The 23,503-nt window shown below is 46.9% G+C and overlaps 1 protein-coding gene and 1 pseudogene across 1 annotated transcript; one reads left to right on the top strand and one right to left on the bottom strand.

The window, feature by feature from the left end:
- Positions 1-4,133: 4,133 nt before the first annotated feature.
- CYP8B1 (cytochrome P450 family 8 subfamily B member 1) lies at positions 4,134-7,810 on the bottom strand. The gene has a single exon (XM_007983824.3). It carries the CDS (start codon positions 7,808-7,810, stop codon positions 6,305-6,307), a length of 1,506 nt encoding a protein of 501 aa, XP_007982015.1. The 3' UTR covers positions 4,134-6,304.
- A 13,141-nt stretch (positions 7,811-20,951) lies between these two features.
- LOC119625693 (heterogeneous nuclear ribonucleoprotein A1-like) lies at positions 20,952-23,087 on the top strand (annotated as a pseudogene).
- Positions 23,088-23,503: the final 416 nt, after the last annotated feature.

Here is a 23,503-nt window from a genome sequence, read left to right as displayed (position 1 = left end):
AATGCACAGGTGGAGGAGGAAGCATTTTCCTTCTGGCATTGCTGGGGAAAAACAGCCTAAGGTCCTCCACTCACCAGGGTTCCACATTCTCTGTAGTCCAGCTGGGAAGTACTATTAAAAGGACCATTCTTGTAGCCTTGATGGTGTCCCCAGCATCTGGCAATCAGGAGGGCCTGGAAGTGCTCTGCCCAGGGAATGTCCCAGGACCATGTGCAGTCTGCAGAAGGAGGCAGTGAACACGCTTGGCCTGGGCCCCATCTCAGGAGCCTTCAGATCTCCCTGGGACCTGCACAATCAAGTCCAAAATCTTTGTCTGATGTCAAGGCTAGCGCTTTTGCAAATAGGACCCCATACATCTTCCAGCCCTCATACTCCTCCATTCCCTTTTCATTTCCGGAACATTTCAACTTCTATGCCTTTGCTCTTGTGGGCACCCTCATGTAATTAGGATAATTTCCAGCCAGGTATTCCCTCACCCTTGTTTTATAACTGAATCCCACTTTCTCTGGGACACCACTGCTTGGTCACTCTGCCCTGTGTTTTGAGAGGAAGTTGGGTGGAGCATGGGACATGGGTCAGTTACTGCCTTCACATTTCCCTGGTCATGGTGATTTTTTTAGGGGTGGGCACATGACCCAGGCAGAGCCAATGAAGTGCGATGTCACTAGAACATGCGAGAAGAGAGGCATGAAACTGAAGCTGAGAGGGTTTGAGATCTGGAGCTACTCCTTCCTCCACCCAAACTTCAGAAGGTGAAGGAGATCACGCATGTGAGTGAGCAGATCCTGAGGGCACTGTTTGAGCCTCAGAAACAAAGCACCTCTGAACCTCGTCCCAATCTTGGATTCGACAGTTACAAGAATCAATAAATTTCTTTTCGTGTGGAGTCATGTTGTTTTGTGACTTGCAACCTAAAGATTCCTGACTGATATACTGTGCCCAGTGCTTTTCTCTTCATGGCTCTAATGCTTGGCATTCTCCCTGCCCCCCGACATATCCACTGAGAAGCCTTTCCCCAGGGAGCTGCCTGCCCACATGGCATCTCTCTTTCCCGAGCTTCTAAAGCACTCAACTGCTCTTTCCACCTCATAGAACTACCTGGTGCAACCTGCACACGTCCCACCACGTCTGCCCTGCACAGTTGAACGTGGAACCTGGGACACGGGAAAGGAAACTTTCTGGTGGATGGAATGGAGGGTAGGAGAACAGAGGGCTGGGTGAACATAAGTCCATGAGAGCAGGGACTTTGCCATGTGTAAACTCTGCATCTCCTGTGCTTCAATACATGCTCAGGGTATAGTAGATTCTTTTTGGAATGAATGGATAAGTTTTGTTTTGTTTTTTTTTTTGAATGAATGGCTGATAGAAGATTGAACAGACAAGCAGTATTCTGCCCGCTGTTTCTTCTCCCGCTGTTTCTTCTCTTCCCCTGAGCTTTTGATGGCGTAGTCATAGCACATGTGCCACGTGCCATCTGGCGGTCTCGATGTAGCACAAGTCGCCCTGTGCCTTCCCCACATCCAGTCTCTCTCAGCTCTGCCTTTAGTTCTCTCTCCTCAAGGCCCCCAGTTCCCCACCATCAGGAAGGACTCTGAGCTTCCTAGTTCCCTGGGAAATGAAGCTCTAGATCCGAAGGTGGATATTTGTTTGAGGATGCGGAGGATGGAATTCTACTTCAGAGCTCTGGAAATCTTGTCTTACAAGGAACTTCTGTTCGTTTGCCAGCCTGGCTGGTGAGATGCAGCCTGAGCTGCACCAACGGGGTCTAGGTGCTCGGAGGCCCTGACTTTGTGCCCATGATGCACAGAGAGGATGTCAGGCAAGGGACACCCAGCAGGGCTTGTCACACCAGCATTGGTGGATTTGTGTGTGTCTGTGTGTCTATGTGTCTGGGAAGTATGTGTGCATGTGTCTGTGTTGCTGTGTGGGCTGTGCATAGTATATATGGTTGTGTATGTGGTTATGATGCAGCTGTGTCACTGTGTCCAAGTGGGTCTGGTTATGTGCCTGCAAGTTTCCTATTCTTTCTTTTTTTGAGACGGAGTCTTGCTGGAGTGCAGTGACATGATCCCAGCTCACTGCAACCTCTGCCTCCCAGGTTCAAGCAATTCCTGTGCCTCAGTCTTCTGAGTAGATGAGATTACAGGCATGAGCTAATTTTTGTATTTTTAGAGACAGGGTTTCACCATGTTGGCCAGGTTGGTCTCGAATTTCTGAGCTCAAGTGATGTGCCCACCTCGGTCTCCCAAAGTGCTGGGATTGCAGGCGTGAGCCACTTCACCCAGTCCTATTTGTTCTTTCATGCCTTTCTCTATGTGTGTGTGTGTGTGTACTTGCTGCAAAAGGCAAGAACATAACAAGTAGTGCCCTGAAGCCTATGTCCAAAGGAGACGGCAAGGGCTAGCTGCAGGTACCTCATTCTCTGTCACTGTCTTAGGTGCTATATAGTTTGAGAGCAGCTCGGCAGCTCTCACAGCCCAGGCCAGCATAAAGCCCTCTCCATCCCAGCCTTACTTTCTGGTCTGGGCCTTGGTTTCTCCTGTTGCTGTCTGTCTCCCCAAAGGCCTGACAAGGTCTGGCTCCCTGACTGCACTGCTCAGACCTTTCCCAGGGGTCTCAGGAAGGAAATCAGAATTCCTCTGACCCTCAGGCTCTGAGGCAAGGTGGATTCTTCCCATGGGCTAACCTAGGGAGAAGCGTAGAAGTTGCTTTGCCCATGGGCAGGGCTGCTGCCCATGTTCAACGCCATGAAATGTGATGTTTTGACTCCAGTCATTCTCTATGAGAAAAGCATCTCTTTTCTTTCCCAGGTGCCTGAAATTCCACCATTGGAAAGCCACCCCTGATCTTGCTTTAGTATAAACCATCTTCAGAGAGAACACATTTAGTGGACTTTCCTCTGAGGTCCTGATGAGGAAAAGGATGAGAGGAAGAAAACAGTTGGCATAGAAATGAGGAATTGGGGGCAGAATGACTGGGTTGGGTGGGTGGTGACTAGAGGCATCCTTGGTGGTCGCAGTCTTCCTCCTGCCTCAAGGCCTCTGCCAGGGTTGGCTGCAGCAGTCCTCATGCAGGGGGCAGAGAGCTACATGGGCCATGGGCCCCTCCCATGCCAGCAGGTGGGCATGGGGCATTGGGCTCCCTGCCCACACTCCAATCCTTGGGGGCTCTTGCTTCCTGTAGTTATGCTGGATATCGCTGACTGCAGGATGGTACACTTGCATTCACCTCACATCCCACCCGCTGAAGCTCCCCTCGGTCCCAAGCATCTCCTCTGGGGCTCTCAGAAAGGCCACAGGGTCCATTAAGTTCCTATCTGCACATGGTCACTCCCAGTTGAGACCTTCTGGTCCTGACTCAGGGAACTCAGGCCCTCAGCCCCACCCCAGCCAATCCACAGGCCAATCCTGGTCCATATTCCCTTGGGTGTGAGGCATAAAAGGAGACATAGCACCAAGGTCTAGGGAGGGCCAAGGAGGTGTGTGAAAGCTCTGTTCCTGCTTCCCCACAACCCCAGCCCCATTGTACTGGGCACAGGGCCTGGCTGGGCAGAGGCATCATTGGTACGTTTCCCATGGACACTCTTCCACCTTCCAGCCCCTTTCTCCTCCTTCCGTGCCCCCTACTCAACTCTTCTTGTGCTCCTGGTCCTTGTGGAATAGGCTGGGATATCTCAGCTTCTCCTAACCAGGAAGAGCTTTATCAAGCCCCAGGCAGACATCAGCATTTATGGGCAGCTGACCTCAGAGAAAGGCAAGCCCTGGCCCAGGGTTGGGGACAGACTATCACCCCAGCTCAGACCCCTGCCTACTCTCTTGACAGAGAAGAACAGGCAGCCTCAGGAGAAATGTGAGGCTGCCAGAGATGTAAGATAGAAGTAGCAGAGAGAAGCTCCACTGGCTCGTCACTGGGTCAGGGGGTCCATGCAGCCTGGGCCGACCTCCTCCAAGACCCTCTATCCAGTTCCCACAATCGTTCTTTCTCCTGTCCCAGCTCCAGCTGGGGCCCTGCCATCAGCCAGCTGCAGCTATGGCAGCCACCCCCTCACCCTCTTGCAGCACTGGTAAGCACGCTGGGAAGGGGCGTTGTCTTCATTTCATAGATTGGAGGGCTAAGGCCAGGAAATGATTTGAGGACAGAAAGCAAATTAGCTGAGACTAGAAGTCAGGTTTCTAACATTTAATCTTCACTTAGGGAATTGGAGGTCAGAAATGAATAAAATACCATGCTCCAGTAGGCTTCAGTCTGGGGAAGTGGGCAGCAGGCAGAAACCAAGATACAGAAAGCAACGACACGTAACAGATATGCTATGGTACACATGGTGCTGCAGGAGCTTCACAGTTTGGAGGCCATTTCTTGCCAGAGGATGGGATGAGTGAAATCCAGGAAGGCTTCCAGGAAGGAGTAGCTGGCACTGGGATGGGCGGGAAAAGCAATACCTCTACTTTAGGGATGGTTTCATCGGAGAAAGTTTGCAAAGTCGGGGAGTTTGGAGACCAACCGTGACAAAGTTTAAACATCAGGTATGTGAAGGCAAGGGGGACCATCTGTGACAAAATTTAAATATCAAGTGTGTGAAGTCGAAGGGGAACCAGGAAAGTAAAAGAGTAACAATCAGAAGTGCTTTTGGCAAAAAAGCCTCTGGCAGCAGCATAGAAGAGAAATGCAGAGGTCACAGGTATAAGAATGACAGTAGGAGAAGGGAAGAGGGTACACATTTCAGAGGCATCACAGGGGGTGTACTGACAGGACGGGGGCCTGCTTATATGAAGGTGAAAGAGGAGGAGGGAGAGTGTCTCTGGGAGATGGGGTGATTGGTAGTGTTCTGAGCAGAGAGACCAGGGAACTCGGGAGAACAAGTGGTTCAGGGAAGAGGCAGGGGCTCAGATGCCAAGTTCTGCATTGGCCAAGCTGAGTCAGAGGTGCTGGGAGACTCCCAGGGGGGTCTGGGGATAGGAGAAAGCTCTGAGTTCAGCAATGATCATGGAAACCAAGGGAGGGTTGACAGTACCCTGAGGTGGGAGAGACATGGGCACTGAGGAGGGATCTTGAATAATTCCGACATGAAAGGCATCCTGGCTGGGTGCAGTGGTTCGTGCCTATAATCCCAGAACTTTGGGAGGCCGAAGCAGGCGGATCACCTGAGGTCAGGAGGTCGAGACCAGCCTGGCCAACATGGTGGAACGTTGTCTCTACTAAAAATACAGAAACGAGCTGAGTGTGGTGGGGTGAGCCTGTAATCCCAGCTACTCAGAAGACTGAGGCAGGAGAATTACTTGAATCCTGGAGGCAGAGGTTGTAGTGAGCCAAGATCACACCACTGCACTGCAGCCTGGGCAACAGAGCGAGACTGTCTCAAAAAAAAAAAAAAAAAAAAATGGTAGCGTTTCTCTAGACCTGTGCTATCCAATAGGGCAGCCACCTGAACTGGGAAGAGCTGCAAAAATACAGTACATACCAGACTTTGAAGACAGGATGAAAAAGGGAAGGTAAAAACTATTTCGTTAAAATTTTTAATAGTGATCACGTTGAAACGTCAATATTTTGGATATATTGGATAAGTAAAGTATATTATAAAAATGAATTCTGCTTCATTTTACTTTTTAAAAATGTGTTTACCAGGAAACTAAATTAGCTGGGCAAGGCGGCACATACCTGTAATCCCAGCTACTTAGGAGGCTGAGGCAGGAGAATTGCTTGAACCCAGGAGGCAGAGGTTGCAGTGAACAGAGATCGCATCACTGCACTCCAGCCTTGGCAACAGAGCAAGACTCTGTCTCAAAACAAACAAACAAATAAACAAACAAACAAAACCAAAAAACCCCACTACTCATGTAGCTTGCTTCATATTTATATTGGATGACACTGTTCTAGAGCCTGAATTCCATAGGATATGTGATAAGTGTTGCTGAAAAAACTAAAGCAAAGTGGGAGGATGGAGGCTGATGTTTGCAAGATGCCATGTTACTCATGTCTGGGGGGAACCAGTTTCTGTACTCAGGACTTCTCAAGGCAGGCATCATCTCCCAAACCAAGTTGCCCACAGATACTCCCCCTTCCCCTGGACTTCCTGTAAGAGGAGGGTTCAGCAGAACCCACTCTGAGAGATGGTATTTTAAAGAGAATGATAAACTTGTCAGATGACTAGGCAGGGAGAGAGCGAGGACAGGCAGAACAGAGGTAGGGGGTGCCACAGGACCAGAAGGAAGGGTGGCCAATGCGGGCTTGGGCTGCAGAGGGGTGAGAACAGGTGAGAGACCCAATAGAATCCCTCTGGCCAGGTTTGCCGCTGGCTTGACCGAGCTCACTCTATAGGACGCAGGCGGTAGCGGAAGCGCACATCATGGCTGGGCTGCATGGTGCCAAAACCCCAGCGCTGCGGGTCAACATGGGGTAGTGGTGTGTCAGGGTCCACCAACTCTAAGTCAAAGTGTGTGACCATAAGCAGGATAAAGAGCTTCACCTCACTGAGTGCGAAGAACCTCCCAGGGCAGATGGAAACACCCGAACCCCAGGGCATGGTGTAGTGGTGGATCTTCTTGCCTGCCTTGAAGAAGTCCACTTTCCGGCTGCCATTAGGGTTGAGGAAGCGATCGTACTTGAACACGGTGGGCTCGGGGTGGATGTCAGGGTCCACGTGCACTGAGAGGTAGGGAAAGAGGGCCAGGATGTCTCCACGGCGGAACAGATACTCCTGCCCACTGGCCATCTTCAGGGTATAGTCTTCATGAACCAACCTGAGGAGGGTGGGTGCAGCCCTCAGCCTCAGTGTCTCCTCTACCACACTGTCCAGAACTGGGGTGTGTTGCAGGGCACTGAGTTTGAAGGCAAAGCACTGCTTGGTCTCCAGTCTGGCCTCACCCAGGACCTGGGTAGCTTCCTCCCTCACAGCCTGAATAGCTTCTGGGTGCTTCAGGAGGAACAAGAGGGCCCAGAAAGAGGTAGGCCCCGTGTTCCCCTGGGAGGCCCACAGCATCATGAAGTTGAACTTGTCCTGCATAGCTGAGGGTACCCCCTGCTCCCTCAGAAACTGAAGCATGTTGCACAGCCAGTTGCTGATGCCCTCCTTCTCCTGGCTGTGGCTCACAGAGAGCATCTTGTGAAAGAGACGCTGGAGTCGGCCCACTTCTAGCCACTCTTGGGGCCACAGCAGGGAGTAGACAAACCTGGGGAAAAGAAGGTCAAACTTGCGGAACTCCACGAATAACTCTCCTGCTTGTAGCAGGTCCTGCTCCTTGTCCTTCGTGTAGCCGAACAAGCTCAGGTAGCCAGCTGTGAACAAGATATAATAGCAGAAGTGAAAGAGGCTGTCCTCGTGCCAGCAACTGGCATCCAGACTCCAGCCTTTCGACTTCAGCATTACAAAGGACAGGCTGTCCAGCATGGTCTCATTAAGATCCTTCAAGCCATCCCCCCTCAGATGCTTGGTGCTGGCTGAGTGTATCATCTCATGGTCCCCTTGCACTGAACGGTATCCAAATACCTTCAGCACCAGTTTTTTTGCATATTGCCCAAAGTCTAGTTTTCTCTGTGTGTCCTTGAGGATGGGGCCAAAGGAGAGGGGGTCCATGACAAAGGTGAAGTACTGGCCCCCTAGCTGCACTGTGAACACATCCCCATGCTTGCTCCTCATGCGCTTCAGAAATTCAAACATATTCTTCCGGAAAGCCATGGCATAGCCAAGCCAGGGCACAGTACCCTTGTCCAGAGGGGGCTCCCGTGGCCTACGTTGTCGGAGCATCCCTGGCAGGCACAGGTATCCAGCAATGACCACCAGCAGAGCTCCCAGCACTGGACCCCAGAGCACCATGTCTATGCTTCTGCGGATTAAGCTCTCAACACACACACCGTTCCCTGGGTGCCAGAGAGCTTTGGGAGGCCTTGGGAAGTCCAGGAGGTAAAGGTCTGAGCACCTGGACCTTGCCCTGTGGCCACAAGTTATGGTAAATAACACTAGCGAGACAGTACTTGGAAGCAGCAAAATGTTCCCCTGGACTTAACACTTGGCTGACTGGTCATGTAGGGGAGGAGGAGGTAACCAGGAGAAAGCTCAAAGAGAAGCCTCCAGCTATGGTCACAGCTGCTCACCAGCTTCATACGTTGCTCTGGCCTTTTCAGACTCAGCTCTTGCACCTTCTCTCTAAGCCTGCCTTGAGCCCACTCCCACCTCCGTGGCTGACTGACTATTTACGCCCCCATTTACATATGCATTTATTTATTTGCCAGTTCATTCGGTAGAAATGAATCAAGCACTTACAAAATCTCACATCGACTCTTTCATCATCTTTAGAAGATGCAACAAATGCGTCCATTACTAGTTGGCCCCCTTGGTCAAGTGACTTAACCTCACTGTGCCTCCATTCCTTCATCTGTGAAGTAGGGATAATTATAGTGCCTCATAGGTGCTGTCGTGAGGCAAAAAGAGATAAAACCTGCAAAGCACTTAGAATAGTGCCTGGCTCATTCTAGTGCTCCATATATGTTAGTTAGTATCCTAAAGCCTTTTCTCTTACCTCTGCCCGCTCCCCTGGACCTCACGGCAACCCTGTGCTTATCTCCTCATCCTTTCCCTAGTCTATCTTCCTCTCTGGTCTCAAAGATGTTTGCCAAGGGGGCATGGCCTTGTTGAAGTCATGTCTGCTCCTACCTCCATGTGCACACAGGACACAGTCAAAGGCAAGTGAAGAATTACTGTATGCCCTTCCACAAGAGCTCTGACCCCAACCCAAAGAAAAGAGGCATCGATGCTGGGGCTTTAGATACTGAGAAGGCTGAGCTTCTGGAGGGGGTGTTGACTCCATCTTGGGGTATTAGTATGAATGAATTCATCTGAGGAGGCCACAGAGCCTCCCAGATGACGACTCTTCAAGCACAGGCTGGGCCTCTCACCTGCAGCCCTCTCACCTGCCCAACTGCTTGCCTGTACACTTCTCTGACAAGAAGGCAGAATCCTGGAATTGTAAAATGTCAGAGACGATAGGGATCTTACTCAGTCGCTTCATACTTCATTTCACAATGAGGATCTAGGTGCAGAATGCAGTGGGGACCCTCTTTGACAGCTGCCCTGGCTCGAGGCCTTGAGATAAGCTAATCATTGACTAAGGGCCTTCTGAGACATGTCAGACCAGGTCCCTGCCAGCAGCTCAAGAAGGAGAAAGCTGTACGATTGACACCAAGGCATTAGTCAAGCAGTCTGGCCCACTGTTGCAATAGGTGAGGTTCAAACTCAATTCAATCAGTTCTGATAACCTCCAAATTACTTTTTAACTTCCTAACCACCTGAAACAGGGACTTCAGCTCTTCAGACAAAAGAGGATATGGAACTTCTGTATCCCCTCTGGAGTGAGCTTCCTTTGCCCATGAGCTTCCCCTTGGCAGGGAGTTGGAACTGTCCACACTCTGCTTCCCAGAATCCCTCTTTAGTTGCTCAGGACCACCACAGTACTTGGCATCATCAACTCTCCTCAACCTTAGAATTCGGTCAGAAACTGGGCCAAATCCAATGAACTGAACCGTGTCCCCTATTTTTTAGTGGATGAACCATTATTTCACATTCATTCTTACCTCATTCATTAACCCACACTCATCCATTCATTCTCTCCTTCCTTGGAGAAGCCCCATCTATCCATTCACTAGATATTTATTGGGCACTTACTGGCAGAAATGTTGCTAAGATCTGGGATTATAATCGTGAATGAGATAGACACAATCCCTGCCCTCTTGCAGTTTATGGTCTAATGGAGGGAGAAAGATATGAAATCACTGCCCAAAGTAATTATACATGTATTTCTCATTTATTGTGCTTTGCTTTATTGCACTTCACAGATACTGTGTGTTTTACAAATTGAAGGTTTGTGGCAACCCTGCGTTGAGCAAGTCTATTGGCACCATTTTTCCAACAGTTTGTGCTAACTTTGTGTCTCTGTGTCACATTTTGTAATTCTCACAATATTTCATTTTTTTTCATTATTATCATTACAGCTGTTGTGGTGATCTGTGATATGCTAGTATTGTAATTGTTTTGGGGCACCATAAACTGGGCCCATGTATGATGCAAACTTAATTGGTAAACGTTGTGTACATTCTGACCATTCCACTGACCAGATGTTCTCCCCTCTCTCTATCTCTCCTTGGGCTTTCCTATTTCCCAAGGCACAGCAATGCTGAAATTAGGCCAACTAATAACCTTACAATGGCATCTAAGTGTTCAAGTGAAAGGCAGAGCTGCACTTTAAATCGCTTTAAATTTCACTTTAAATCACAAGCCAGAAATGATTAAGCTTAGTGAGGAAGGCCAAGATAGGCTGAAATCTAGGTTTGTTGCACTGCACAGTTATTTAAGTTGTAAATGCAAAAGAAAAGTTCTTGAAGGAAATTAGAAGTGCTACTCCAGTGAATACATGAATAATAAGAAAAACAGCTTTATTGCTGATATAAAGAAAGTTTTAGTGGCCTGCATAGATCAAACCAGCTACAACATTCCCTTAGCCAAAGCCTAATCCAGAGCAAGGTCTTAACTCTCTTCAATTCTATGAAGGCTGACAGTGATGAAGAAGCAGTTGGAGAAAAGTTTGAAGCTAGCAGAGGCTGGTTCATTAGGTTTAAGGAAAGAAGCCATCTCTACAACATAGAAGTGCAATGTGAAGCAGCAAGTGTTGATGAGGAAGCTGCAGCAAGTTAGCCAAAAGATGTAGCTAAGATAATTGATGAATACGGCTACACTAAACAACAGATTTTTAATGTAGATGAAACGACCTTGTATTGGAAGAAGAGACCATCTAAGGACTTTCCTAGAGCAAAGTCAATGCCCTGCTTCAAAGCCTCTAAGGGTAGGATGACTCTCTTTTTCGGGGCTAACGTAGCTGGTGACTTTCAGCTGAAGCCAATGCTCATGACCGTTCTGAAAATCCTAGGGCCCTTGGGAATTATGCTAAATCGACTCTGCCTGTACTCTATAAGTAACAAGGCCAGGTGTGGTGGCTCGCGCCTGTAATCCCAGCAATTTGGAAGGCTAAGGCAAGTGGATTGCTTGGAGACCAGCCTGGGCAACGTGTCGAAACCCTGTCTCTACAAAAATTACAAAATTTAGCCAGGTATGGTGGTGCATGCCTGTGGTCCCAGCTACTTGGGAGGCTGAGGTGGGAGGATCACCTGAGCCTGGGAGGATGAAGCTGCAGTGAGCCAAGATCATGTCACTGCACTTCAGCCTGGGTGACAGAGTGAGACCCTGTCTCAAAACAAACAAACAAAACAAAGGCCGGATGGCAGCACCTCTGTTTGCAGCGTGGTTTACTTAGGCCCACGGCTGAGACCTACTGCTCAGAAAAAAAGACTCTTTTCAATGTATTACTAGTCATTAACAATGCACCTGGTCACCCAAGATCTCTGATGAAGATGTTCAAAGAGATGAATGTTGTTTTTCATGCCTGCTTACGCAACATCCATTCTGCAACCCATGGATCAAGGAGTAATGTCGACTTTTCAGTCTTAGTAGTTCAGAAATACATTTCATAAGGCTATAGCTGCTGTAGACGGTGATTCCTCTAATGGATCTGGGCAAAGTAAATTGAAAACCTTATGGAAAGGATTCACCATTTTAGCGCCGCTAAGAACATTTGTGATTCATGGAGGAGGCTAACATACCAACATGAACAAGAGTTTGAAAGAAGTTGATTCCAACCCTCATGAATGACTTTGAGGGGTTCAAGGCTTCAGTGGAGGAAGTCACTGCAGACGGGTGGAAACAGAATTAGAAGTGGAGCCAGAAGATGTGACTGAATTGCCGCCATCTCCTGATTGAACTTGAATGGATGAGGAGTAACTTCTTAGGGATGAGCTAAGAAAGTGGTTTTTTGAGTTGGAAACTACTGGTGAAAATGCTGGGAACACTGTTGAAACGACAACAAAGAATTTAGAATATTACATAAAGTTAGTTAATAAAGCAGCAGTAGAGTTTGAGAGGATTGACTCCAATTTTGAAAAAAAAGTTCTACTGTGGGTAAAATGCTATCAAACAGCATTGCATGCTACAGAGAAATCTTTCCTAAAAGGAAGAATCAACTGGTGCGGCAACCTCGATTGTTGCCTTGTTTTAAGAAATTGTCACAGCCCCCCCAGCCCTCAGCAACCACCACCCTGATCAGTCCAGGGTGAAGATAGGAATCACTGAAGGCTCAGATGATCAGTAGCAATTTTTAGCAATAAAGTTTTTTTTTTCAAATTAAGGGATTTTATATGTGTGTGTGTGTGTGTTAGATATACTGCTTTTGCACACTTAATGGTGTACAGTCTAAACATAATTTTTATATTCCCTGGGAAACAAAATTCGTGCGACTCATTTTACTACGGAGGTTTGAAACTCAACCCGCAATATCTTCGCGGTATGGCTGTTAATTGTGACGAATGCTGCAAAGAAGAGCAGAGCATGAAGGGAGGTGGCAGTCAGGAAGGCCTCACTCATTGGGCCACACTGATTCAGCAGAGGCCTGGAGGACCACAAGACCCAGTCAATGTGTATTGTGCGTGATGGAGGTGCTAGCGGCGGAAGAGGGGGTGCTGGTCAGGGGATGCAGCAGGGTGGCCCCAAGGCACCGAGAGCATATCCACCCTGGGGCCAATGAGCCCAGGGCGCTCGGAGAAGGGGGAAGAATCTCCACAGGGTGCAGAGCCGGCAGGTTCTGTGCGGGGTCGGACTTTGACACATCGGTGGCACTGAACCCCTCTCACGCCAGCCTGCACAGCCGCGCTTGCGTCCGGGGTCAGCCCAGGGGGGCCACGCAGGGCTGCCGGGTGGACAGGCCAAGGAATACGGGCTCTTCCTCAGGCGGAGATTGGCTTGCCCCTGGGAAGTCAGCCCATGGGACTGCCCTCCTCTCCCTCCCGAGGGGCTGGGGACCAGCAACCCACGCCAACACCGGGAGCGGGCGGCACGTCCCCTCCTCGCCCCTTGGGTCTGGGATCTGTCAGGGGCCGGGGCGGGGCAACAATCGAGGTTGCCGCACCAGTTGACTCTTCCTTTTAGGAAAGATTTCTCTGTAGCATGCAATGCTGTTTGATAGCGTTTTACCCACAGCAGAACTTTTTTTCAAAATTGGAGTCAATCCTCTCAAACTCTACTGGGGCTACCGGGCCAGGTAGGCCCAAAGACACACGGAGGCGGCCTCCGGGCCGGCCAGAGGGGCCGCGGGCCCTCGGGAAAGGGGCGGGTGCACTTCCGGCCCCCGCAGCCGCCGCGAGGGCGTCTCCGGGAGGCGCGGAGGGGAGTAGGCAGTGTGTTGCTGACCTCTGGCGGTCGCTCTGCGGGACTTTGCACCTTCTTTGTGCTCAGGAGCTGTGCGTGTCAGTTCGGCGGCTGTGCTCTCAGTAAGGGCGTGGTCCCGGGCCGACGGGAGGACGTGCTGAAGGCGCCGCTTTCTTCCTACCTCACCGCAGCTGTTTTCCACTCGCGCGCTGAGCCCACTACTACCCCTCGGCCCACGCCCCTGATAGTTGTCACGGCATAAGCCCGGCAAGAGCATCATTTTGGTTGTCCTGGGGCATTTTGGGGGGTTAGATCCTTTATTGCTAACCTCATTCGCACATTCCATGGTGGGTAGGACAGTGGATTGAGTTTTTTACACTGGGCCCTAGTAGTTCCATGTTCCTGTCCGATGTCATGACTTCTCATTCTATATATGGCCCAGCATTTTGAGCAACTGGGCACTGACCTGAGGTTTCTGTTTATCTGCTGTGGTTCCTTTACTGGGGTTCTCCGCTGTGGGTTCTCTAGTCCGGATGCACCAGCTCTTCCCTGCGTCTTGTTTGCCCCTTTTTAAACTCTGGATGATATTGATTGCTCCCCCAGTATGTGCCACCTCTTGCTCACTGCCTCGCCCCCAGCAGTAAGCAGTACCATTGAAATGGAAATACAGGGGAGAAATTATTTCACCCGGCTTTTAGAGCAGGTAATAATTAGGGCTTATTTATGGCTCCTTTTTCGTTCTAGCTTTCCAGGTTCCTTCTGTTTTCCCAGAGGGGAAGGAACCACCTCCATGGCAGCCTGGGTTCTCGACAGCCTGGCTCAAGGGTCACTGTGCTTACTGCTAGCCTGCATCACTTATACCAGGTTGCCAGTGTAGGACATAAAAGGCAAACCTGGGTCCTTGTCCCAACTCTTCTACCAGTTCATGGCCTGACCCGGAACATTTTGTTTCACACTTCTGGGCCTTTATTCCGATGTGTCAAAACAAGAGGTACTGAATTTGTGGTACTCGCCTGCAGTGAGATGCTATTATAAAGGTATTGGGTTGTGCATTCACTAATTTGCCAAGAGATATGAGGGCATATAGTGTGAGAGGGTGGAGGGATAGGGTGGGAATTGGTATGATTGGCGTTGAGCTTCTAGCCAGTGGATGGCTTTATGCTGATCATTCCCATCACCACCAACACCATCACCATTCTTATTTTGAGAACTTACCTTGAGCTAAGTATGACACTAAATTCACGTATTTTGCCGTTTAGTCCTTATATCAACCCGATTCAGAGATACTGTAGAACTCATGGGACTCAGAATACATTTGTAATCACGACTAAGACTGATTACAGCTAGATTGCTGGTCCTCAGCCCCTTGAGGTGGTGGGGAGGGCAGCCACAGGGGCTTAATTCCCAGGGGCAAGTCAGCCTCTGCCTGAGGAAGAGCAAGTATTCTCTGCCTGTCCATCTGGTGGGATACATAACCAGATCATAAGGGAAAAAGACATAGGTGGAGTCTGGAGGAATCTATGTGCAGGATTCCGAGTTCTTTCTCCCTGCCAAGAGAGATTACACAAAGCTTACTCCTCCTAGCAGTGGAAACGCAACAACATATGTGCCATGTTTCTACCTAGGGAAGCACAAAAGTTAGTGCCCAAGGTTTTTATTGGGGGACTGGTCGTGTAGGCACCTTCTGCTGAGCATATACTAAAATTCCAGACTCCTAGAAGGAAAGCAGATGTTCATTATAAATCATGTTTGTACAAATAGTCAAGTTATAATGAACTACTCTTATTGGTTAAGTGTTGACTGGACGCACTTTGAAAGTGAAGTTCCCAGACACTAGCCAGGGGCCTACCTTGTAAGCAGGGCTTTTTTTTTGGTCTGTGACTTGCTATGTCAGTGATTTTATGCACCCAACCATATGAAGCAATAATGACCTCCTTTTACAGAGGAGAAAATTGAGATTTCAAGGGCCAGTAACTTGTCTAGAGTTGCACCACTAGCAAGTGGTACAGCCAGGAGTCTAATCAGTCTGACTTCAGAACTTGAGTTCATCTACTGCCATACTGCCAGTCCCAGGGCATTCCTCAAGTCCTTTGTCCTTGTTCTTTCTGCCTGAAATGTTCTTTGCTTAGCTATTTGCATGACTGGTGATATGGCTTGGCTGTGTCCCCACCCAAATCTCATCTTAATTGTAGCTCCCATAATTCCCACCTGGTGTAGGAGGGACCCAGTGGGAGATAATTGAATCATGGGGGTGGTTTCCCACATACTATTCTCGTGGTAGTAATTCTCATGAGATCTGATGATTTTGTAAAGGGAAAGCCCTTTTGCTTGGTTCTCATTATCTCATCTGCCACCATGTAAGTCATGCCTTTCGCCTTCTATCATGACTGTGACGCCTCCCCAGCCACGTGGAACTGTGAGTCCATTAAAACTCCTTTTCTTTATAAATTACCCAGTCTTGGGTATGTCTTTATCAGCACTGTGAAAATGGACTAATACAACTTATTTTATTTATTCATTTTTTAAGAGATAAGATCTCAATATGTTGTCCAGGCTGGCCTCCAACTCTTGGCCTCAGGCAATCTGCCTGCCTCAGCCTCCCAAGTAGGTGGAACTACAGGCATGTGCCATATGCCTTGCTTGGTTTCTTTTAATTATTCAGGCCTCAACTCAGATTTCACCTTATAGAAAGGCCCTCCCCTGACTACTCTATGTAAAGTAGTCTCTTTTTAAAGTTACTTTGTATCATTAACCTATTTTAGTTTCATCAAAACACTTATCATTATGTGAAATGATCTGGCGTCTTTGTTTATTCTCTATAAAGTCAGTTTTCGTCTGGGCGCAGTGGCTTACACCTGAAATCTCAGCGCTTTGGGAGGCTGAGGCGGGCAGATCATCTGAAGTCAGGAGTTTGAGACCAGCTTGGCCAACATGACAAAACCCGCCTCTACTGAAAACACAAAAATTTGCTGGGTATGCTGGTGTGCACCTGTAATCCCAGCTACATGGGAGGCTGAGGCAGAAGAATCACTTTAACCTGGGAGTCTGAAGTTGCAGTTAGCCGAGATCGCACCACTGCACTCCATTCTAGCCTGGGCAACAGAGGAAAACTCCGTCTCAAAATTAAAATAAAATAAAATAAAATAAAATAAAATAAAATAAAATATAAAAAAATAAAATTAAATTAAAAAATAAAATAAACCCTAGGTGGGGAAGAACAATGAGCAGTTGTTCTGAAAGATGGCTAATCACAAATAACCTGTGGGCATAACGACCTATCCTGTCCACAAGTGGCCCCAAGAGCAGGACCCTATAAAACTTCCCTCCAGCCCCTGCCTCATTGTAGACAGCCCATTCTCTGCTGTGCTGCCTGTTGCAACTTTGCAACATATTTTTATACTTTCTCTAATAAATCTGTCTTTGTTTACCTACAGCTGTCTTGGTAAATTCCTTTACCACCTGCACCACCAGCCCCAGATAGTTGCTACCTGTGACAATCAGCTTTCCTGAGTCAGTGTGTGCTGGCACCACAATAAACTCTTTAAAATCAAGGGCTATGTCTTGTCCATTGGTGTATCCTCAAGACCTAGCACATTGCCTGATAGATAGTAAATGCTCTGTAAATGTTCGTTGAATGGAAGAATAATTCTCCAATTCCATCTCTGATTACTGTTGCAGGCATTCAGTCTTATTTTAGAGTTGAGAACAATGGGGCTTAGAGGTGTGAGGAACTCTCCCTTGGGCACACATTTATTCAGTGGTAGAGCCAGACATTTAGTACAGCCAGTTTGTTTGTGCAAGCTTTACTGCTAAGTGGGTCAGAGAAACCTAAAATGGGAGAAATTGGAGCTAGAGAAACAAGTTGTCCATATACAGTTCCATAGTTCATAGCAACAAATAATTTATTGCAGGCTTAGCATATGCAAGGTAGTATCTTAGTCTTAGGGAGACAAAGATCGACTGGATTTTTAAATCACCCTTCAAGGATCTCACTGATTAAATGGGATAAGCCTGCAATATCAAATATACAATGCTAAAGCAGTATGAGCCAAATGCCAATGGATTCTGACAGCAGTGTCACATTTTGTTGGCGTAAAGGGAACAGGGTCAGAAAGGGGTTTATAAAAAGTAAGCCTTTTGAGTTGGGCTAGTAAGGATATATAGGGTCAGGTTGTGAATGGAAAGGTAAGGTATTTCAGGCAAACACTGATGAGGATTTTTTGCTCTTTAGTTCAGCTAAAATCTGGTTTCTGGTCTCACGACCAGGAAAAATTAGGCACATGGACACACTGAAAGGTGAGGAGAGTGGAATTTATTGAAAGGAAGCTCTCAGTGAAAAAAAGGGGGTTTGCCAACAGGCTCCCACCTCACAGATTGAATACCAGGCCACCACACACCAGCTGAAGAGGCCAGGCTTCTCCCCACTGCATAAAGTGTGAATTCCCGGTGGCTACACCCCAATCTCCCAGTGCACAGGCGGGCCCTTAGTCTGAGCCACTCCACACTGATTTATTTCCTTTACTGCACATGTGTTAAGGGACAGAATTTTTCACCGTGGGCATGTTTAGGCAAGCCCCCTGTGCACAATGACCTGAGCAGCATTTGGCTGTCCCATTTCTATCAACTCTATGGAGAAAGGCATCTAAAGAGCTGGTGAGATGTGCTTGAAGAAGAAAGTCCAGTTCGTCTGATATGTCAATGCAGGTACAACTCAGGCAGGCCCGAAGCCTATAACTCTGATGAACATGCTATCCAGGAAACTAACTTTCAATCCACATGCACACCAAACCCTCAAGAAAATATTAGAGTTGTTAGTAGTTGCAGTAGTCCAGTCTTGTCTGCAGGGGATACATCCCAAGATCCCTAGTGGATGCATAAAACTATGAATAGTACTGAACTCTATATATGCTGTTTTTTTTTCTGTATATATATCTATGATAAAGTTTAACTTATAAATTAGGCACAGTTAGAGATCTACAACAATAATTTATAGTAAAATAGAACAATTATAATAATATGTTGTAATACAAGTTATGTGAATGTGGTCTCGTTCTAAAAATATTTTATTGTATTGTACTCACCCGTCTTCTTGTGATCTGTCAATGTAATAACTGTGATGGCCACCAAGTGACTAATGGTCAGGGAGTGTATACAGCGTGGATATGCTAGACAAAGGGATAATTCACGTCCTGGGTGGTGTGAAAGGAAATAACAACTTGGGACCCCAATTCACTGGGCCGAAAGTTAAAAGTCAAGTTAAAAGCTGAGTCATGCAAGAAGCTGCCTTTCCTTTTGTTCCTAAGCAGATAGCTACAGATAAAAGGTAAAAAATCTCCACGGGCAGCTACTCTATGTTCACCTTATCTTATGTAACCTGCAGATTTACTTAGTGTGAGATGAATACACAATTAAATATTCCCCTACCTGCTCCTTTTCTCTTACATGTGGATTCAGTAATGACTACACCCTCTCTCTTTCCCCTGCAGCCTGCTTTTCCCTTTAAAATATTGAAGTCTTCAACATCATCTTTGGAAAAAGACAGAGACCTGTCTCCTGGGTATGTCCTTAGCCTTGGCAAAATAAACTTCAAAATTGATTAAGTCCTTTCTCAGATACTTTTGGTGTACAGTGGGATGGAGCAGGGTGGTGTGAGATTTCATAACACTACTCAGAACAGCGTGCAACTTAAAACTTATGAATTATTTTTGGAATTTTTCATTTAATATTTTCAGACCATGGCTGACTGTGGGTAACTGAAACCACAGAAAGTGAAATTGCAGATAAGAGGGGACCAATGCATTTGCAAGTGTAAACGATGTGATCTTAATGCCATGGTTTCTAGAGTAGCTTGGAGAGTCTAAGTCCCCCTACCCCCTGCAACCCAAGGCAAGGAGAACTTTGTAAAATACTTGGTTGAACTTCCACTGCATTCCACTGTAATCAAGCAGTATCTTCAGCAATCGTGCACCTTCATGGTGAATCTGAGGGCCAGGAAAGCTTGACTTTCCATGAAGAGACTGGATTAGTATCCTTTGCCCATGTGTGATGTTACCTTCCTGTCGATCACTATCATCCTTGTGACAGTTGTGCAGTAGGATCTGGCAAACAGTTGGAAAGATGACTTGGTGCCTATTCTGGGGTGTCTTGAAGTCAGCTGAGGCATGGATCTTATTTGACAGGCAGTGGAGAACTACTGAGGACTTCTGGTCAGAGACGTTGGTGGAACAGGAAGCACCAAAAATCCATCTCATCACCTAGAGAGCATTGTAGTAGCAGAACTGTCTAAAGTGACTATTTTGGAACTCTGGGATCAATTTGAATACTTGCAGCTTCCAAAGGAAAGACTGGTTGGTAAATTGTGGCTAATAGTGGTTGATTTCAGCTTTTATTGGATACCCACCCATAAGAACCATGGCAGGCAGCCATGACATGTTTCTGACATGGGTTGCTGAAGCCAGAGTGGGAAATTAGGACTTTGTCCTCCAGATATTGGGGTTCTGTGTTATAGTTGCTGATAGCTGCTTCTTATCAATGAGGTGTAGCCATGGAGGCTGGCTGCCTTTGGTTCACCTCCATTGGCTGAAGCAGTCTCTAGGGCATTAAAACATTAAAAGGAGCTGCAGCTTTGGTTTTTTCTTTTCTTTTCTTTTTTCTCTTTTTTTTTTTTTTTAGATGGAGTCTCGCTCTGTTGCTCAGGCTGGAGTGCAATGGTGAGACCTCGGCTCATTGCAACCTCCACCTCCTGGATTCAAGTGATTCTCATGCCTCAGCCTCCCAGTAGCTGGGACTATAGGCATGTACCACTATGCCCAGCTAATTTTTTGTATTTTTAGTAGAGATGGGGTTTCACCGTGTTAGCCAGGATGGTCTTCATCTCCTGACCTCATGATCCACCTGCCTCGGCCTCCCAAAGTGCTGGGATTACAGGTGTGAGCCACATCGCCTGGCCTGTTTTTTTTTTTTTTTTTTTTTTTTTTTCTTGAGACAGAGTCTTGCTCTGTTGCCCAGGCTGGAGTGCAGTGGTGTGATATCGGCTTACTGCAAGCTCCACCTCCCGGGTTCACGCCTCAGACTCCTGAGTAGCTGGGACTATAGGCACCCACCACCACGCCAGGCTAATTTTTTGTATTTTTAGTAGAGACGGGGTTCCACCATGTTAGGATGGTCTCGATCTCCTGATCTCGTGATCTGCCGCCTCGGCCTCCCAAAGAGCTGGGATCTCAGGCGTGAGCCACCGTACCCAGCCTGTTTTTTTTTTTAATTTTTTATTTATTTTTATTTTTTTATATACATTCAAAATCAACTGTGTGTATGGGGGAATTTAGAAGCCATGTGTGCATACCCAGGGAAAGACATAGGTTCAGAAAAGACCTTAAACTTTCACCTCAGGATGATCCCTAGCACAGACACTCTAAAATATTTCTTAAAAGTCAAACCCTGAGATAAGTAGGATAATATTATTTCCAGAGTTATAGCAATGTAAAATTCAAATGTCCAGTTTCTACAAAAATAAAAATAAAAAAATTAAAAATCGCAAAGCATACAAAGAAACAAAAAAGTGGGTTCATTCAAAGGAATAAAAGAAGTCAATAAGAAATGTGCTTGAGGAAGCCCAGATAGTGGACTTCATAGACAAAGACTTTAGAATGACTGTCTTAACCCGTTTCTCATTTAGAAAAAAGTTGCAGCTCACTGCCAGTACTCATTTAATTTTACATAAACACACTCTTTGAGGCTGAAGCAAATCAGATTGATCTTCAATGTGAAAGTAAAGTATAAAAACTGTTCTTGGAGTTATTTCCAAACAGAACTTTTCTCTAATCCTAATGTAACAGAAATGTATATGATGATAGTAATTAATAATTGGGCAGACTTTGGGGGTAAGGTTAGGACTGTAATCCATGAGTTATCGTGGTGTATTCACTGCACTGCAAGGGCCACTGGGGAGTATTTTCATGGGAAATGGGTTAAAGATACTCAAAGAGCTAAAGGTAATCATGGACAAAGAAGAAAACAATGTACGAATAGAATCAGAATAGCAATAAAGAGATAGAAATGATAAGGAGAAACCTAAAGGAAACTCTGGAGCTGAAAAGTATCATAACTAAAAGGGAAAATACACTGGGGTGAGGGTGGGGATGGTTAAAAGCAGATTTGCACAAGTAAAATAAAGAATCTGCACACTTAAAGATAGGATGATTGAAATTATTGAACTGGAGGAACAGAAAGAAAAAAGGACGAAGAAAAGTGAACAGAGAGGTAGGCAGGCAGATACATTCATCAACTTGCTCCTTTGCCTGTGGACACTGTGGAAGAAGCATCATTAAAGTCTCTTTTCTCCCTGTGTCATGTCTAAGTCAGAGTCTCCTAAAGAACCCGAACAGCTGAGGAAGCTCTTCACTGGAGGGTTGAGCTTTGAAACAACCAAGGAGAGTCTGAGGAGCCATTTTGAGCAACGGGGATCGCTCATGGACTGTGTGGTAATGAGAGATCCAAACACCAAGCGCTCCAGGGGCTTTGGGTTTGTCACATATGCTACAGGGGAGAAGGTGGATGCAGCCAAGAATGCAAGGCCACGCAAGGTGGATGGAAGAGTTGTGGAAGCAAAGAGAGCTGTCTCCAGAGAAGATTCTCAAAGACCAGGTGCCCACTTAACTATGAAAAAGATATTTGTTGGTGGCATTAAAGAAGACACAGAAGAACATCACCTAAGAGATTATTTTGAACAGTATGGGTGTAAAGGTAGACTGAGGCTGGAGCCGAACCGGGAACGAAGACACAAGGCAAATGGCAGTGAGAATAGCCTTTTATTAGGGCTTGCAGGCGAGGTTCCTCGGTCCAAAGGCGTGGGCCGAGGAAGTCGCGCTGAGGGAGGAGGGTAGGGGCTTTTTATAGCCTGAAAGGTAGGGAAGCTGGTTGTACAAACAGGGCCTGCGGGGTCTTGAAACTACTAGGGCAGGAGTTGAGTAAGGGTCATGAGGAAGGGGTCTTTGGAAACTGTTAACCGAAACTGCTGTTTACGAACTTGTGGAATGCAGGTGAGCTGCAGGTCATGGGGGAGTGTGGTTGCCCAGCCGGAACCTCTGATGTATGCAAGTCTGCAGGTGTGTTCAAAAAGGAAGGGAAGTCTCGAACGAAGGGCCTACTATGCCGGGTGGCGCCACCATGTTGGGTCTATAGCCCTGCCTAACGATGGGAAAACCGAAGTGATTGAAAACATGACTGACCGAGGCAGTGGCAAGAAAAGGGGCTTTGCCTTTATAACCTTTGACAACCATGACTCTGTGGATAAGACTGTCATTTAGAAATACCATACTGTGAATGGCCACAACTGTGAAGTTAGGAAAGCCCTGTCAAAGCAAGAGATGGCTAGTGCTTCATCTGGCCAAAGAGGTCGAAGTGGTTCTGGAAACTTTGGTGGTGGTCATGGCGGTGGTTTTGGTGGGAATGACAACTTTGGTGGTGAAGGAAACTTCAGTGGTTGTGGTGGCTTTGGTGGCAGCCATGGTGGTGGTGGATATGGAAGCAATTTTGGAGGTGGTGGAAGCTACAATGATTTTGTCAATTACAACACTCAGTCTTCAAATTTTGGACCCATGAAGGGAGGAAACTTTGGAGGCAGAAGCTCTGGCCCCTATGGTGGTGTAGGCCAATACTTTGCCAAACCACAAAACCAAGGTGCCTATGGCGGTTCCAGTAGCAGCAGCAGCTATGGCAGTGGCAGAAGATTTTAATTAGGAAACAAAGCTTAGCAAGAGAGGGGAGCCAGAGAAGTGATGGAAGCTACAGGTTACCACAGATTTGTGAACTCAGCCAAGCACAGTGGTGGCAGGGCCTAGCTGCTACAAAGAAGACATGTTTTAGACAAATATTCATATGGCAAAAAACTCGAGGACTGTATTTGTGACTAATTGTATAACTGGTTATTTTAGTTTCTGTTCTGTGGAAAGTGTAAAGCCTTCCAACGAAGGGTTTTAATGTAGGTTTTTTTTTTTTTTTTTTTTTTTTTTTGCACCCATGCTATTGATTGCTAAATGTTAAAATAGTCTGATTGTGATGCTGAATAAATAAAAAAAAAATTTTTTTTTGTCTTAAATAAAAAAGAAAAGTGAACAGAGTCTAAGGGACCCAGGATATACCATCAAGCAGACCAACATATGCATAATGTGAATACCAGAAGGAAAGAGAGAAAGAAAGAGGCAGAAAGACTAGTTGAAGAAATGTTCCCAGACCAAACTGAGGGTCGGGCTGCTATTTCTTGCT

The sequence above is a fragment of the Chlorocebus sabaeus genome, chromosome 22, assembly GCF_047675955.1.
Source record: "Chlorocebus sabaeus isolate Y175 chromosome 22, mChlSab1.0.hap1, whole genome shotgun sequence".
NCBI classification, from domain to species: Eukaryota; Metazoa; Chordata; class Mammalia; order Primates; family Cercopithecidae; genus Chlorocebus; species Chlorocebus sabaeus.
This window is presented reverse-complemented; position numbering and strand designations above follow the sequence as displayed.

Bases quoted from the DNA above. Each gene is read 5' to 3' on its own strand.
- CYP8B1 (XM_007983824.3), bottom strand. From the start codon at position 7,810: ATGGTGCTCTGGGGTCCAGTGCTGGGAGCTCTGCTGGTGGTCATTGCT.